The sequence below is a fragment of the Taudactylus pleione genome, unplaced genomic scaffold, assembly GCF_031769625.1.
Source record: "Taudactylus pleione unplaced genomic scaffold, aTauple2 ptg000205l, whole genome shotgun sequence".
NCBI lineage: Eukaryota > Metazoa > Chordata > Amphibia > Anura > Myobatrachidae > Taudactylus > Taudactylus pleione.
In genome coordinates this window covers 4,474,244-4,493,198 of record NW_028284607.1, presented here as the reverse complement: position 1 = coordinate 4,493,198, position 18,955 = coordinate 4,474,244, and the positions used below count along the sequence as shown (strand labels likewise).

Sequence of the window (18,955 nt, the reverse complement as noted above, 5' to 3'; positions counted from 1 at the left end):
ATTTGTCACTTTGTTTGCTAACGCACAAGTTGTACTGACACGTGAGGACAGCATAGAAAAAAATAAGATGTGGACATCAAAGCAATTCCATGATAGATTACAGTTTCGAATAAAACCTTGTTTCTTTTGGGCAATGCTGAAGGAGTGTATCCACTACGCGACCTTACTGAGCGACTGCACGATTACGACATCGTAATCGTGCAATCGCTCACTAATCGGCCGCAAATTGCGCATTTAAATGTAAAAAATTACCAGCGATGCGCGTGCCCGCTGGTCGTTTTTGCCGTCTATCATTGCCCATTCATGCTGGTCAACCTAACGATCACGTCAGGTTCAGCATGTAGGGGGATGATGGAAGTGCCTACACTGAACGACTGAACATTCAGTGTAGGCACATCACAGACGGAGAAATGACAGCACGATTACAATGTCGCAATCATACTCTCGTTTCTCCATCTATTAGTGGATACGCACCTTGAGTACACACCTGAAAGATTTCACTCACAATCCAACAAATTTTACTATTTTCTGAGGGATGAAACTAACTTTAAATGATCAGTTTTTGAGTGTACACACTAGGGATATGTCATTCCGATCCAAACGATTATCTGTCCTAAAGATTGTCACAAAGGTGACGTTTTTAAATTACTATTGAAATAAATGCCGGAAAGATGATCGGAAACTCACACACTACAAAATGTATTGACATTGGCTCATCGTTTTGGACATAAGTCGTGCAGCAGGCCAGATCCGATCATCCAATGAGACTGCTTTTTAGAAGAATAATCGTCCCTGGGTGCTGCATACAGACTCTAAGATTATCAGACAGAGCAGCTGACAATCGTCTGATTGTTGCATAGTGTGTACCCTAGCTTAGGATGTAGGTGTACTGCACACCCACCACTCACTCCAACTGACTGACCATTCTGATATGCGGATTACACAGAAGTGAAACTGCAAAGTACTGACCTGTGTGTGTTAAACACAATCCAGCAGTGTATAATGTACACATTATATAGAATAATTGTAGATTGTAGTAAATGTTCTGCTTCCATCAGAAACCCAAATCAACTTTATATATAGTTATGAATTATTTATAACTGATGATACATGTTCAGGCTGAGCTACACAAATAACAGATATTGTAAAGATTTTGTGGACAATTCTAAGACACTGAAAAAAAGCTTCTACACATACAATCCATAAGCGATTTGATTTGCAACCACACAGATGTCACGTCTAAATGTACTTGTCTTTTATTACTCAGAACAACAAGGAGAAGCTTAGAAGCAGCAGGTATAAGCATGGAGCCAGAGACCAGGTAAGAAACAGCAGTGGATCCCTCTGTGACAGACGCACTGGAATACACTCAGGCATAGTGGAATAAGAGAGGCCAAAGTCTGCAGGTGCACAAATTCCATGCGTACAGAATTGTATTGCCCAGCTTTGCAGCATTTCCAGCTGTGGTAGTGTTTTTCCATGAATCACCACCTGCACTCTGGGAAAACCCATCAGTGCTAGTCTCATTAGAGACAGAAACCTGCCAGCATGGGGGATAAAGATCCATTACATAGATGGCCTGAGCTTTTCAATAATATAATGTTTAGGGGAATTAGGTGTTTGGAGATCAATGAAATAAGGAGGGGAGACACTCAGAACACAATGAATGAGTCAGATAAGGCATGCAGCTGATTTGGAAATGTCACAGTGTCTGAATAAGAGATGTCACATAGGCACTTTATAAATGTTCATATGCTCTAAGATCTGGTATTTCTCAGATGATGAAGAGAACTGATTGTACTGGGCCAAGCAAGAGAGGACAATCCAATCCGTCAGCATGCATCACCCCCCACCAGCCAGAAGGGAAAGGGGCATTCAGGAGAATGAGAGCCTCCTCCAAACGGGACAGAGTCCACCTTAAGAAACAGAATATGAAATGTATGAAACTATACCAGGTACTAATATGGTGCAAATGTGGATAAATTAAATAAATATATTGGTAACTTGGATAGTTTTGCAGACATGCCACTTTAATAAATGTCCCATTAGCAGAGATTCCAACTACATAGGCGGTCTACCCTGTCCACATATATAAATGACTATGGTTATAGCAAATCTTATGGTAAATGAGGAGTATAGGTGATCTTTTTTTCTTAAATAATCAACCTATTGTCTTAGTTATAAAATCTTTGCACTTCCTTAGGACAAACTAATATAAAAGTCCCGTTTGGGTTTGGCTTGTGCAGCAATAGAAGCCCTTGCGCTAGAGCTTCTGCATCACATAAATGCTACCAGCAGAGGGGGATAAGGAGTAGGTTAGTGAGCAGCAATAGTTGACTGTCACCCAATGTGCCAGCCAGAGCTGTGGGTGATGGACAGATGTTCCCCTGAGCACACCTCCCCAGCAATCAGAGCTTTGCCCGGCGCTGGTGGTATTGAGAAGGGGGGACTGTACCGTCCGGTGTGGCCTGATGACGGGGGGGTTTACATTTGATGTAATCGTGGTCAATCGGAGTGGCTGTGTAAGGTGGAGATGTCAGACCTGGACCAGAGGAGGAAGGAATGAAATTCCCGGGGCCCGGCATCATCCCAGCTGAAGAGCGAGAGTCCTCATCCAATGCGCTGTGCTTCTCCCTATTTCACAAATGCAGCGATACAAGCAGGTCAGACACCTCCACAATAAACACAAATAAATGCTAATAAATAAAAATATAATAATAGGTAATTTAAGTATAACATGATCACCAGTATACTGACATATACTGTATACCAAGTACTGGCACATTGTACATTTGTATTTGTATGTAAGGGAGACACAGCTATAAAACATACTTCTCAGTAGATTTGGGGGCATTCTTCTCCTCTCCCTTGGCAAATGGTCCTTCTGAAGACTCCTTCATGACGTTGAACAACATTTTGCTATCTAGTTCCTGTTCATTTTTTTCCAGCAGTTTCAGGACAGAAGCATGAAGACGGAAATATACCTATTATTGAGACAATATGTAACGTTTGTGTTCATTGTCTAAGTAAAATGTAACAGAAAGACAGGGTTCACAGCTTCTGAACAAGAAATGCTCCACTACTATTCTCCTGAGAATGGCTCATTCCTCGGGCACACCTCTCTGTTGTAGCTCTAATCCTTCAGTATGCACCAGACCCCCCCCACCTCCCTCTTCCTAGTTTTTCAGTGCTTGCATGTCGTGGAAACTGACATTTCTCCCATTCAAAATTTGTTGCAAATGTTCACCATCTTAAACATTTATGTCATGCCCTATTACTTTACACATATCATATCATAACGTACATGAGTTATAGATAAGTCAGCACCTCCGCATGAATATATTAATATACAATAAAGTGCACCTTTAGAATGCACACTGTCTAAGGACCTGCTGATGTAACTCACTGTACGATCACTGTAATCAGGTGCACATTGTCTTTCTTATCAGTTTTATAACCCAGAGCAGCGTTTTTTGATACTTGAACAAAGAATGATTGATATTTCATTAACAGTCCCACAAATAGGAAGGGGAGAGAAAAGATGCCCTCTCCACAAAGAAACAATATTGATAATCTAGCAAAATAGAAGGCTGCTGTCACGGGGTCTACCAACACCCTAAGAGGTAAACACCCTAAACACAAAAGAGAAGGGAAGTGGCGCTGTCACTTCCCTTTTATATCACTAACAGGTATAGAAGTGTTTGTTACCTCTAAAGCCTCCATAGCCAGCTCTGGAGGATTATGATAATGAATCTTCTTAGGGTATCGAGCAGCTTCTTCATGCAGGTAGTGTGCCGCCTGCTTGTAGTGCTGCAGATACAACTCTGGAGCCACCTTCTGTTTTTCACAGATTTTTCCCAACATATAGTGAATCAGCCATTCCTCTTCATCCCCGTCTCCCTCACAACGGGAAGCAGAGGTGAAGCACTGCTTGGCCGTCTCTAGCATGCTATCCCGCCGCTCTTTCAGCTGCAAAAAGAACCACAATATCCCTGCTGTTAATTACAATACGGTTGGCCTCCATGAGTAATACTGACATATTATATAGGGTTAATAACCATAGCAAGAATACTACTTATATTTTCTTCAGGAAAAAACATAACAGTTACTTACAAAAACCTCTATGGTCTTAGAGAAGTGATTGCTATGTATTGTCGATGGTCAAGAAAAACAATGTGGACTGTGGCATGTTGAACCTGGCATGACAACACGCCAGTAATGGCATTTAAAGCATTGTTTCCGTAATGGGCACATTTTGGTCAGATGTGGTTAGTTACTTTCCTTTCCAAATCACCAGAATATAATCATTGGCTGACCAAATTTCCCGGGTTGACCAGTTTAAGTAATACATGTGGATATATATAGATATATATATATACACACACATACTCAGAGGCTTCAATAATATTCATGACAGATTTACTCCCTGTGGTCAACGTTTCAATGACATAGGCCCTGATTCAGAGGCGCTCGCTATTTGCGAGCGCTCGCTCTGAATCAGGGCGGGACGTTTTTTTTTCTCACCAGCCTCCAGGCCACTCGCTAAGCTGTGAGTGACCACCCACAGCTTTAGCTGGCGGCCTGGCGATGGTCGCGATTATCGCGACCATCGGGCTTGCGATGAGACCCTTGTGGTAGGGTCTCGTCCACAGCAAGCCCCAGTGAACTTCCTGCTCTAACAGAGCAGGAAGTTCACTACTTACATCACTGGTGATGTCAGTAGGGCCGCCCACAAGCGGCAGGTGTTATTTCCGGAACGCCTCCGTTTGTCCAGCCACCCCCCCTGCAACGCCTACAAAACGGGCGAGCTGTCAATCACAATTGACAGCCGCCACATCTTGTAGTGACTCCCGCAGCGAGTGAATTTTGCGCACTGCACGGCCATCGACCCGCTTGCGAGCGCTATGCGCTTGCGAGCGGGTCTAAATCAGGCCCATAGCCTTTTCATCAGTCCTGATGAAAATGCTATGTCATTGGAACGTTGACCACAGGAAGTAAATTTGTCTTGAATATTATTGAAGCCTCTGAGTGCTGCACTTGTTACTTTCTCTAGTTACAGCGTGTCTAAACTAGACACGTTCATGCTGGCAACAGGGTGAAGTAGATATTGTTTATTACGTAGTGCCGGATTTATATATATATATATATATATATATATATATATATATATATATATATATATATATCCAGTAAACTCAGCACTCACCATTGTTAAATCTGGGATTGGCGAGTGCAGTGGATTTCTGACTTTGTTTCCTGAAACTCGCACACTTCGCAGCGAAGCGCGCTCCCGTGAATTCTCCAATCCAATTACAAATGCCTATTCGCACTAGTCGCAGTGGATGGGTGCACTTGACTGCCAAATTAGATTTGCGAGAAATGTATGAAAATGTGGGAGAACATCCTGGACCCCCCAAAATGAATAATTTGGTTAGCAGGACCATATAGAAGGCTGTTTGTGGGCATTAGGAAGGTAGTGTAGGTTTTTAAATGGTGTCAAATGGCTGATTTGTGTTTTGTTTTTTTAAATGCAAGAAAATTATAAACAAACTTTTTTCGTTTAATCTCAAACAAAATTAAACGAAAAATGCAAAAAAATTTAGGAAAAAGGTTGATTTTGGGGTACTTTGAGGGCACCTTGAAAAAGAAAAATGATAAAAACAATTGTGGTTCAACAAAAAAATTATTGTAATTAACTTTGTGGTGCCTAAACTAACAAAAAAGTTGATTTTGGGGTAATTTTAGGACATTTTTTTTTTTTTACCCCCAAAAATTACATGTAATTATTGGACTAATTAAGCTAATTGGAAACGTCCAAATGCCTAATTAGTCATTACGGGGGGGGTGTCCAAAGGGTTCAGCAAGGTGTCCTCAGATTTTAACCTTAAAATAAAGATTTTCCTTTCCATCTCTCACCCTCAAGGAGGTGCGAGTGGAAAGTTGCAAATTCAGTCTGATTGATTCAGTGAAAGTGAAAATAGCAACTCGCACCTCGCCATTCGCACCTAATTGGATTGAGCCCTTAGTTACTGTACATATACTCTCAACAAGTATGAATTTAATGGCATCTCTATATACTGGATTTGTAAGCACAGTCTTCTAGAGGGTATGGTTTACAGGCATGCATACAAGTATACAAGCCCAGCACCACCACCTTTTCATCAATAGATGACATTGGAATTGAAATTTCCAGTGTAGAAAGCGGTGGTGGTTTTCAATGCTAGTGACTTCATGCAGCAATGACCATGGACATGTGTACAATATGCCCACTTCCTGAAAGTCTATTTAATTACAGGACATTCAGTTGCCATTAAATACTCTCTGCTACAGAAAAAAAACACCTTGCAAGTTAGGTAGGGGCATGTATTTGACTTATTGATGATGCAGGAATCTCATTACTGTATGCCCAAGTCAAATCCCTTTCCCTGTTTGGTTTTATTATTATTAGAGGAATGATTATATCAAATTGTTTTCATGATATAATACAGTTCCTTACCTGCCCCACAACCTCTGGTGGTAGCTCCTTAAACCTTTGCTTGAGATGACGGGAGGCAAAAGAGTGGAGAGTGTAAGACATTGCGCCATACTCAATCCACAAGGACAGATTGGAGGCATCAATTTCCAGTGCTCGCTTAAAGCAGTTTAGGACAGGAGTGGAGTGTTTCCATATGGGGCCATCACTCTTCAGTTCATTAGAGTTCAGCTTGTCTTGTATACGGCTTGCTCTTGCCAGGGCCATTCCAGCCCAGGAGTCAAACCTGTAGAGCACAGAGAGAGCATAGAAAAGTAGCATAGCAAAAGCTTTGGTGAGAGAAAAGTAAAAAAGAATATAGACCTATATGTGTAAACATACATACATACAGTGCACCTGGAATGTATTCACAACACTTCACCTTTTCCACATTTTGTTATGTTACAGCCTTATTCCAAAATAAAATAAATTAATTTTGTCCTCAAAATTCTACACACAATACCCCATAATGACAACGTGTAAAAAGTTTGAGATTCTTGCAAATTTAATAAAAAAAAAAAAACGAAGAAATCACATGTACATAAGTATTCACGGTCTTTGCCATGAAGCTCAAAATTGAGCTTGGGTGCATCCTGTTTCCACTGATCATCCATGAGATGTTCCTACAGCTTAATTGGAGTCCACCTGTGGTAAATTATGATTTTGAAAGTCATACACCTGTCTATATAAGGTCCCACACTTGACAGTGCATGTCAGAGCACAAACCAAGCATGAAGTCCAAGGAATTGTCTATAGACCTCCAAGACAGGATTGTCTCGAGGCACAAATCTGGGGAAGGGTACAGAAATATATCTGCTGCCTTAAAGGTCCCAAAGAGCACAGTGGCCTCCATATTCCGTAAATGGAAGAAGTTCGGAACCACCAGGACTCTTCCTAGAGTTGGCCGGCCGTCTAACATGAGCGATTGGGGGAGAAGGGCCCTAGTCAGGGAGGTGGCTAAGAACCCGATGGTCACTCTGTCAGAGCTACAGCATTCCTCTGTGGAGAGAGGAGAACCTTCCAGAAGGACAACCATCTCTGCAGCAATCCACCAATCAGGCCTGTATATCAGAGCGGCCAGACAGAAGCCACTCCTTAGTAAAAAGCACATGACAGCCCAGCTGGAGTTTGCCAAAATGCACCAGAAGGACTCTCTGGTCTGATGAGACAAAGATTGAACTCTTTGGTGTAAATGCCAGGTGTTCTGTTTAGAGCAAACCAGGCACCAGTCATCACCAGGCCAATACCATGCCTACAGTGAAGCATGGTGGTGGCAGCATCATGCTGTGGGGATGTTTTTCAGCGGCAGCAACTGGGATACTAATCAGGATAGAGGGAAAGATGAATGCAGCAATGTACAGAGACATCCTGTATGAAAACTTGCTCCACAGCGCTCTTGACCTCAGACTGGGGCGACGGTTCATCTTGCAGCAGGACAACGACCCTAAGCACACAGCCAAGATATCAAAGGAGTGGCTTCAGGACAACTCTGTGAATGTCCTTCAGTGGCCCAGCCAGAGCCCAGACTTGAATCCAATTGAACGTCTCTGGAGAGATCTGAAAATGGTTATGCACAGACGCTTCCCATCCAACCTGATGGAGCTTGAGAGGTGCTGCAAAGAGGAATGGGCGAAACTGCCCAAAGATAGGTGTGCCAAGCTTGTGGCATCATATTCAAAAAGACTTGAGGCTGTAATTGCTGTGAAAGGTGCATCAACACAGTATTGAGCAAAGGTTGTGAGTACTTATGTACATGTGATTTCTTCGTTTTTTTTTTTTTTATTTAATTAAATTTGCAAACATCGCAAAAAAACTTTTTACAGTACTAAATCCAACCCTCATATGGAAGCACCAATATATTGGCGAGATATATTCCTGGAAACTAGCATCATAGGGCTTGATTCAGAGTTGTATGCAAACACAATGGTTTGTGTACAACTCCGATGTTTGAAGATCTGTGCATGTGCAGGATCTGTTCTACGCAAGTGCAGATCTCCTTCTGCGAGCTCACTGTCCCTGGAAATCACAATTGCTTGGGGCGTCGTCAGGCAGCGTCCCAGGAAATGGGGGGGCGATGGCTCGCATTTTCTGTCCATGTTAATGCCAGTGGCTGCGTCTCTGAAGCTTACTCAGTTGACCAATGTTCACGCAGAGTGATCGGATGTTGTGTCTTTGGACGTAGCAGCGAATCACAAGAAGCTAGCAGGAGGCATTTTGTAATTAGCATATTATTGAATAGCATCACAGCAGCTGTGCAATAGCGTGCAACCCTGAATCAGGCCTATAGTTAGGAAGTTTGTGATTTAGTCACAATTCTATAGTAAAAGATCTAGAATGGGTACCTTCTAAATGAAGGAACAACTCATTTGAGTCATCCCCAATAATCCCAGGCACAGACATAGGGCCTGATTCAGAGCCAGACGCTATTTGCGGACGGTCGTTCAGGAAAAGGGGGTGGCTATTCAAATGAACCGTTCGCTCTTTGCGGTCTGTTGACGCCTCCATGTCTGAACGAGCGAACAAAACTTGCGGTCGTTTTTGGGATAACTACGCCCCCTGGCCGCTCGCATCCTACGTCATGTCCGCTATTTATTAGATTAATCGAGTACATCGACCAGAGTATGAACTGCTCGCTATTCTTGTGGTTGGTTTTTCCTACCACAATCTTGCGAGCAGTTCTGACTATAAAATAACCCAGTGACGTGGTCAATGACGCTGCTGTATTAATTATGCACACCCTTAAAACGCCCGTTTTGACCTTTAAGCACGCCTGCGTTCGGATCTCCACTCCCCGTTTTCAAGCACCTTCCCCTGTTACCACCCACATACGCCTCCTCCTGTCACTCAAAATAGCAGGCATTCGCTATTTAGCGAACAAACGATTTTCGTCCGCACTGACTGGTTCGCGCATGCGTATTAAAATCCGTACGCATGCGCAGTTGGGCAAACATCGCTAGGAACGAACGAGCGGCCGCTTACGAGCGGCTCTGAATCAGGCCCATAGTCATTAGAAAATGCTCGATTTTTCCCTTGTGGACTGCAAGTGCCCCCGATGGTTCAGTGAATGAATGTAGCATTGTTTGTCTGCACCCTGACTGCCCAGCTTTGGGAGAGTGATGGCCAGGTACTCAGATAAATGGCACAGATTTTCTGGAAAAAAATTAATTAGTAGGATGGACTGAAAAGACAATGGACCCTGTGTGCAGTGATGAAGGAGAACCTTCAGCAGTTCCCGATGACTGAAATCTATTGTGACACTACTGATCTGGGACTTAAAAGCCTGGTCCTGAGACTCAAACATCTGAGGGGTAACTCAAGCTCCTGCAGCAGAAACTAACTCTTACCATAATTCTGTGGAAGGAAGAAACTCTTTCCACATGTAGCATCTCTGACACTATATTCTAGTTCTGGCCCAAATAGGGTGTCAAAAAGACACGTTAAAATACCTTTTGGAAACATTGTTCACATACCAAGATTTGGGAAAGAGAATTGTGCCTGCCAAAACAAAATTAATTAGTTAATAGATTTGGCCATTAATCTAGCAGTATCAAGCAGCCAAGTTCTACACTTGGGGGACAAGTCCAAGATATTAGAGGTGAGGAGTTGCTTTGCGCAACTGGTTGCTTCACCACCCAAGGGGCAGGCAAAGCCTAGCACTGAACCAGAGGTGGAAAGTAGAACCTTAAGAAAACATTCCAATCTCTTTTCAGAGGGATCCTTGAAGGACACTGTGGGGTAGATGTACTATTCCTTGGAGAGAAATAAAGTGGAGAGAGATAAAATACCGACCATTCAGCTCCTTTCATTTTTCAAACACAGCATGTAACATGACAGGAGCTGATTGGTTGGTACTTTATCTCTCTCCAAGCCTAAGTACATACCCCCCCAGTGTATTATACAGATCAGCCTTGCCCTGCCCACAAAACTGCAGCCACTAGGTGGGAGAACTGCCAACACTACAGAGGCCCGCAAAGATGAATGATCCTTCCTCACTCTTGGTGGTCTGGTGACCACTTTACCTTCAACTGAGGCTGGAGACAGAGGTGAGAGTGAGCGTGGCTTAGGCTGTTTCTCTAGTACAGGGTTCTTAACCAGCGATACCTGTGTCCATTGGGAATATGAAACTTCTAAGTCTGGGGTATGAAACATGCAGCTCTATGTGGTTACCCATGTTGCCATTTTTACGTGTACAGTGTTCTGTTCCAGCACTGGCACCAATGCTGCATCCCAAAAACGTTTTTTTTAGTTGCCTCCAGATTTACAGGAGAAAGGGGTTAGTTTTTTTTTCTTTGTCGAAAATGCGTCTAAGTCGCAATGTAATGCGACAAGGACGCACCAGCAGACAGTGCTAATTAATTTAATATGCGCCACTTGTATATCTGTATTTTTTATTTTATTATTATTTATTAACAGTTATTTATATAGCGCACACAAATTCCGCAGCGCTTTTACAGAGATTTTTTAAGGTCAACTGTGCTTCATATACAGACTCAGGTGCACACAGATATTGCGACTAAAGCTGGGTACACACTAAATGATGTGTGCACCCAGCAATGCAACTGGCGCGACTGCATCAAAAATGTGTAAGGCAAGTTGCACTGCGCGGCGTATTGAGCCTAGATGTATGAGCACATATCTGTAAATCAAGAGAAAACTCCAGGAACTGTTTGGCTGCTAGTGACGACATGAGCGTGAGTATATAAATAAAGAAAAAAAGAACCTTGTTTCAACAACATCACTAATAAAACACACCAACAACAACAACAACATGACCATTTGTTATATGTCTATGCATACTGAGCATTACAGTTGAAGTATATCTTTATCATTTTATTCACATTAAAAAAAATGCAGAAAGTAATTATTGTAATTTAAACATTCAGGAGAAAAGGGTGATTTCTTAATTTTTTATGTATATGGATTTATATGATGATATAATTAATGTTAAGTGAAATAAGGTTGGGGTGGATGCTTTTTCATTTTTATAATCTTAGCCTTTAGCATGGTAGGTGTAAACTCCCATGAGGTTTACATCCTATGTACTTACTTCCACTACAAAATTGGTATTAATAATAATAATAATAATTGACAAGGAGTGCAAGAAAAAAAATATATAAAAACTGAAGAGATACAAGTAGTTAAAAAAGGTTAAGAATCACTGATCTAGCAAGAATAAAACAAAATAAAATGCAGCATACAACAGTGTAAGAAGGTATTGTGAGCACAGCATAAAGAAAGGTTGAATTGATTGACGCACCTGTTGGGACAGATGCAGATGTCATGCATATAGAATTTAATGGCCTTGGTCTGTTCCTTGTTTTTAAAGTGATAGTCTGCAAGAAGATAAAATAACTCGCTCAGCACTGCAGGGGAATTCTCTGCTCCCTCTGGAAGTAATGGCACCTGCAATAAATGGTCTGAATGTCAGTAGTTGAAATTAAATTATATTTTCTTCATTAGTTTATTTGTATGTTTTAAACAGATAAGCAAAAAACTGAATTATAAGTTATATACAGCTATATCAGTTACAAATATACATTATTAAAAAATAACCACCATTCAGATTGTTCCTTAGTAATGTGACAAAACACAAATGTAACTGCTGGGTTTACAAGCCCATGTACCTTTGTGCTTGTGCCCTCAATGTAGGCAGAGACCATCTCCATGCTCAGTTTAGGTTTATCTGAGGGGGGTAGCACTGTGGATATCTTCTTCAGTAGATTAGCCAGGTCTGCAGAGACTGTACTTGTTTTGTAGCTATCAAATTCCGGAAGGGTCTTTGGCTTGAAGTACTCAAACAAAATCAGTGCATCTTCCCAGAGAAGCTTTACCTGCAGAGCATCAGATAGTTACCCCAATCTGTTCCATACCCATACTAAATGCAGCATATACTGTAATACCATAGGTCAAGCAGACAAGCTTTGCAAATATGGAAGCTATAGAACCCTGAGCAGCTTGAGATATCCCTTTGTTTCCAGTCTCATCCATGCGTATTATACAGTTTATGAGAATGTATTTTTGTACAAACTTAAAATTATTTTCTCATGTTATAAATTGTAGGAGAATAAGCTAATATCCCTAAACAACTTCAACACTGCAACCTAAAGCACTCAGTCTAATAAAAACAAATTTGGTTACAAATGTTTAATAATGACCTATAAAAAAAAAGGGGCAAGTTTTCTTTAACCCAACCCTTGCTGCAGAGGCCGTTATCCTTCTCAGACCTATCTGGCTGTAGTTCATGCTGTTTAATAGGACAGTGTTGGCAGATACCTGTTGTACAGAATGCTCTTCTAAATAGCGAGCCTTGCTCTTCTTGCTGGGGTGACCATACAGACAGTAGAAGCACTGCTCCAGGGCAGTCTCTAGTTCCTCCTTGAAGGGATGTGTATCTTCTTTGGAGGACATCGCTAGCTCTTTCTGCAGGACACGTACCTATGTAAATTTATGGTAAAAAAAATGGGTCTTAAAAAAAGTAAAACACAAATAAAAGATTTTTCAGTCACATAGCTGTAGATCAAAATGGCTGCCTGCTTGGGTCTACACACATACACAACTCATCAATCAAACCAATATGCAAAGACAAATATAAATTACAAATATTCCACAGTAACTTAAATTGCTTCATATTTACAAACACTTAACATATTTTGTTTTTTTCTTGCTCAACACTGGGGGACACAGGAATAAGTATAGACAGTACTGGGTTCTTTTGTGGAAGGAACTTATTTTAGGTCACATATATTGTGTAGCCTTTACCCCTACTAATATGAGACAGCCAAAGCCCAAGCCCAATCAGGTCATGCATAAACCGCAATAGTGATCTATGCTATACATGACAAACAACAATGTATGACATTATTTTTCACTTTGAGTCGCATTGTCAGTGTTTGTATAGACAGAAATGTTCATTTGTCTTCACGCTTTGCTACTTTTTCACTAATATGATGCTACTTTTACACAAATATTATTACGAATTTTGTGCAATTGAAAGTGCTATGTTTATTATAGTGGAGTAGTGACGGCAGAGCGAAAATACACTTAAGAAACCTTAACGCGAGACCTGGAGCCACTCTAGTGAATATTGGTTGCACTAAGAGCAAAGTTGAGTAAGGACACATCTGGATCTTTGTCACTGTTCTTCACGATGATCGGACAAGGTGTACAAGAGCAACGATTAATTGCTTATGCTTACAGTCCTCGGGCACGATATATTGTGTAATCGGAGGGATGATCGCAGAGTGTGTACGTTCAAAATCTCGTGTTCTGGAATCGGATCATTGTTAGTGATATTGAAAGGAACGTCACATCGTTTATAAAATCATTAAGGTACCAAGCTTAAACAAAATTTCCAGAAGCAATTAAGACCCTTTAACCAAATTGCAAGGCCCAGTAAGACCTTCAAAAATAAAGCCCTGGTCAGCTATGCTGTAGATCTATAAAAAGCCCCAAGAATACACATATAATTCTGAAAGCTCTTTTCTAATAACAAAATGCCAGCAACACTATGCCAAGAGGTAACTTGCTGACAATTGCGCAGCACAAAGAGTAATAAAACAAAACAAAAACTATATGTAATATACACAGGATAGTCAAAACATCAGGGGACTGCTGTATCTATATTGCACAATGATTGTAGGCTGGAATTGTATTAAACCGTTGGTGAGTAGCTGTGCATCATACTGACAGGGGCAGGCAGGCAGGCATATTTTGCCAGAAGACATACTAGTTATAAAATCTTGGTGCCAGCCAAGCAGACAATGACCTAGAGGAGCATGGTGGTAGGGGAATGGATGTAATTCTCCCAGTTCTCCTTTATCTAACATCCCTTCAGTGGTCCCCCTGTGACTGCTTTAGGAAAATGTAAAAAAATGAAAAAAGTCCATAAAATTAAGCCATATTAAAGTTTGCACACATCTGAATTTCCCCTCCCGAATAAAAAAATCAAGGGAATTTCTAAAAGATTAAAATAAAGTATATCCCAAATTATTCTATCGTCGCATCCTACTTTTGATATTAAGCTAAAAATGCCCAGTCTAATCTTGCTGCCGTGTTTAGAGGTTGTGACGTGTATGTTCAGAAAAGGAGGAAACATAATTCTATTTAGATTATCTATCCTCGATAAGAAGTAACTATAATATCCCCGGGCTCCTATGCCACAGTACATATCAGAGAAGAGCCAATTTGGTTTTTTATACTGCAGTAACCATAATCACTTCCAAGTCCTAAATGGCTGAAATTGAAATAAAATTTTGTGTTGCCACTTTCAGAAATAACGGTTTTAAATTCAAAATAATTATTAAATAGGGCCTCTAGGAAAATGTTCTATTGTACAGTAAATCTCACTCACAGGGGTAAATTTAGTAAAGTGAGAGTTTTTAGAAATGGAGATGTTGCCCATAGCAACCAATCAGATTCTACATAATAACCAGCACCTTCTAGAATCTGATTTGTTGCTATGGGCAACATCTCCACTTCTAAAAACTCTTACTCTAGTAAATATACCCCACACTATCCAGTTCTCAACATCAGCAAATGACACAAGGATATCTGCAGCACACTACACCCAGCAGCAGTGGATGGGCAAGGTGTATTGGCATAGATACCAAAGGGAGAAGAGAAAAAGAATGTCTTTTTTGTTGACGCAATGAATATTATATTAAAATATAACCTTTATTTGTTGATATTCAAAATGTATTGAATTAATGCCTCACAAAAGAAATATAAATGTAACAGTTGTAATTACTTTAATTGTTAAATGACTATGTCAAGTGAAATATTAAAGCTAAAAGTAAAATCAAATAAATGTTAAAAAACACTGATTTACTGTGTGCTGTGACTCTGTGAATAATTGTTCCAATATTTTGGGTATAAATATCCTTCACTCATTGTACTTCGTATATATGTGATCAAATTCATACCTCCTCTAAGAGGATCCAAAATCAATATGTCACTGTAATTTATAGACACAGATGATAACTATAGAGGAGTTAGGTGTGAAAGTTAATTTACAATCAGTGTGGTTGCACTAAATCATCATCATATAGGTAAACTTTGCCAGTATATAGAACTTAATTAAATTATATGTTAATCAGTCAATATTGATTTCTAGTGTAGACAGTGGCAATGAGTTATTGTCAGTTGTAATATACCCCTAACACAAACCACACTGTATTAGCACTTCCTATTTGGATACAGAATTTCTCCTCCACATAAGCTAATACATCTGTTTCAAATAGGAAGTGTCAGAATAAATAGAAAATAAGCAGCTGATAAAGAATCAAACTGTATCTTTTGTCACCACATTCAAAGCACATTGATATATGGTGCTAGTATCTCAAAATTAATGATCCTATTTGGGGTCTTTATTACCCATAAAATAGATATCTGTTTAGGGAATTGTGAATGAATAGATCTCTTGGTGCTGTTAATATAGTAGGATCTTCACACCCCTATTGTTAATATCCAGCTGTTATCTCTACCAAGAGTGTAAAGGGATACATATTATATTAATTAGATAATGTTACTGGCATTATTGCTTAAATAACATCAATGCTCATCTCTTTAGGGCATCAGAGGTTTGTATTTTCCTTTTAGCATGAAGCTTCTGTCAGGGTAATAAATTATGGCTTTACACGCACTGTAGATTTTCAGTCAGTGTTCCGTCTTATAACAAAAACCCTTGTCCCCTGAATGACCCCGCACATTATATATATATATATATATATATATATATATATATGTGCGTTTTGGTGCTTGACTATGGGACAAAGTGTCTCTCTATAATATTCAGTATGCAAGGTCAGAGCCACTGTATCACGTATGTTCCAGCACTCACATACAAATGCCAAACTGCCGGGCAGACTATGCCTCTCTAGCGTGCAGCATACAGCAGCCACGTCTCAATATTGACTGATATCTCAGCTATCCACATTGATTACTTTCACATATATTCAGTAAATCACATATACATATCAGAGCAGCACAAGTGGTCAGCGTGTTACACCGCCGACGTACGTTTCACTATTTGACAGTTTTTTTCAATGGATGCCAAATCACACCCATCCCATTAATCCTTCATACATAAAGATGGCATCGTTCCATGTAGCAGGACAGTGCTGCAGGGAATATCGGAGCAGCACCTGCAAGCATAGTAGTGCCCTAGTTAATTTTATGCCCCATGGTAGTGACCAGTCTTCAATTTAACATCCACTACACACACATCCCTTACTATTAAAACTCACTAAGTGGGATATCACCTAGTTAGACAACCTTATCCTGCATACAGTAGAAGTCTGGTAAGAGATCATATATGATCATATCTTACACAAGACACTACAAAAATTCTCATTCTTGCACTCATTCCCTATTTTTTTGAGCTTCACCTACTCTGTGGCATGCCATCCCATGCACAATAAAACTTTCCTCTAGTCCCCAAACCTTCAAGCACTCCCTGAAAACTCATCTCTTCAGACAAATTTATCAAATTCCAAAACCATCCTCATAACCTTCATAAGCTATCCTACCCAATTATATCCCCTCTATACAGTCCACACATAACTTTACATATTTTCTCTTTCTTCACTTTCACATCCTCCTGACCCTAGGGCCAACATTCCTGTGTGACTGGATCATACAGCCCACCAAGAACCTCTGCAATCTGGCTGAACCATTATGCTATAGGTAGCACCTATCATTGTGAATCAATACATATTTCCTTTAGATTGTAAGCTTGCGAGCAGGGCCCTCTTACCTCTGTCGGTCTGTTATTACCCAGTCTTGCTCTATTACTGTTTGTTCCTAATTGTAAAGCGCAACGGAATATGCTGGTGCTATATAAGTAACTTATCTTATCTCACATGATTTGCTGATACTTCAAGTGCTTCATCCCTTTTGGCAGCTTTTGAAACTTACAAACTTACCACGTCTGCAGGTCTTTGTAGATCTGAGAAAATTGCAGTTTACAGTGAGTGTAAAAATAGTGGAGGTGGGGGCGGTGACCAACCAGCTCCTACCTGAGGATGACACTTCATAATGTAGGAGATTGCAACTTTGAGCGTAGATCTTAATTTTAGCATGCTATCCCTTTCTAGGACAGTCCTAATCTTTGTGCTCGGTCCCTACCCCCAGCACACTTAATAAAGGTTTAGTCAAGGAGAAGCCTACTCTCCAACAGTACCGAGCACACTGATTAGCTCTGCCATGTCTGTGAGGGAGAAACAAGAGTGCAAGAGATGGATCATATTAGTGTGAAGCTTTACTGAGTGGGAGAGACAGAGAAAGCCATCTATAGAAGTGCTGATGAGTCCCCCTCTTCAAAGCGTCAGACCCAACAGGAAATGTCGGGAACTTAGTAGACAACTGTAAGACCTGGGTCTCAGGCCCCCTATGCCTCTGGGCCCCATTGAAATGGTACCCCCTGCATCCACTATGGCTTTGCCCATGTCTACAAGATTAGGGCCTGGCACAAACTGTGTATCAGCAAAGTGTGAACAATTTGTAAATCCCCTATTAGAAACAACAACTAGTATATATAGTGTGGTAACACTAATTAAACAATCACAAACTTGAATAAACAAATATAGAGAAAGTACAAATAACACTTTTATTAAAATATTATAAATCAAACTTTCAAATCCTTTCAGTTGATCGTGTCTTGTGCTCATAAAAATCAGTTGATCTCCTCATCTCAAGGTAAAATTTTAACATATGCACTGCAATATACAATATAGAGATGATCTATAAGAATCATGAACTACAAGTCTCATGACAAGTATTATAATCAGCGTAGACACTAATAAGTCGTACTGCAGTTTTACTATGAAATAATGAGCGTTATGGTAAGAACTTACCTTGGTTTACTCTCTTTCTTCGAAGTCCATAGGGTCCACAGGAAGACCTTGGAGTGTAGGTGATGGGAACCAATCTGGGCACCACACAGTTAAAGCTTTACAGCTCCCAGGATGCATTGGGTCCATTCTCCCTATACCCCGCCCCCGAGCCAGAGGCACCTCAGTTGGTAATAAGCCAAAGGTCGGAGGAGGATAAGAGAGAAGGAAGACTGGAACATTCAAGAATCACTCTCACAGAGAAGGAGAAGGATAACCGGTGACCAGTAAGATAGCCCATATGAATCCAGGTGCATCAGGGCGGGGGCCCTGTGGACCCTATGGACTTTGAAGAAAGAGTTAACCAAGGTAAGTTTTTTCCATAACTCTCATTTTCTTCTTCATGGTCCATAGGCTCCACAGGGAGACCTTGGAGATGTCCCAAAGCAGTCCTTTTAAGGGTGGGGCCGCGCCTGCGCTGAGAGGAGAATTCGGCGCCCAAAGGAAGCATCCTGAGAGGCGTAGGTATCAAATGCATAGAATCTTAGAAAGGTCTGGACAGAAGACCACGTGGCCGCCTTACAAAGCTGAATAGCCAAGGCACCACGGCGAGCTG

At 40.8% G+C, this 18,955-nt stretch overlaps 1 protein-coding gene across 5 annotated transcripts in view; it reads right to left on the bottom strand.

Annotated features, from left to right (window-relative positions):
- CABIN1 (calcineurin binding protein 1) overlaps positions 1-18,955 on the bottom strand; it is a 242,372-nt gene that overhangs the window by 116,895 nt on the left and 106,522 nt on the right. For 4 of the 5 annotated variants that reach the window (XM_088477855.1, XM_088477854.1, XM_088477856.1 and 1 more), the window contains 7 exons: positions 12,785-12,946; positions 12,136-12,342; positions 11,769-11,914; positions 6,497-6,758; positions 3,709-3,969; positions 2,833-2,984; positions 2,456-2,634 (listed from right to left, as the gene is read on the bottom strand). In XM_088477855.1, the coding sequence (XP_088333981.1) occupies positions 2,456-2,634; positions 2,833-2,984; positions 3,709-3,969; positions 6,497-6,758; positions 11,769-11,914; positions 12,136-12,342; positions 12,785-12,946 (1,369 nt within the window). The remainder of the gene's footprint in view (positions 1-2,455; positions 2,635-2,832; positions 2,985-3,708; positions 3,970-6,496; positions 6,759-11,768; positions 11,915-12,135; positions 12,343-12,784; positions 12,947-18,955) is intronic. The other variant, XM_088477857.1, reaches the window with a different exon arrangement.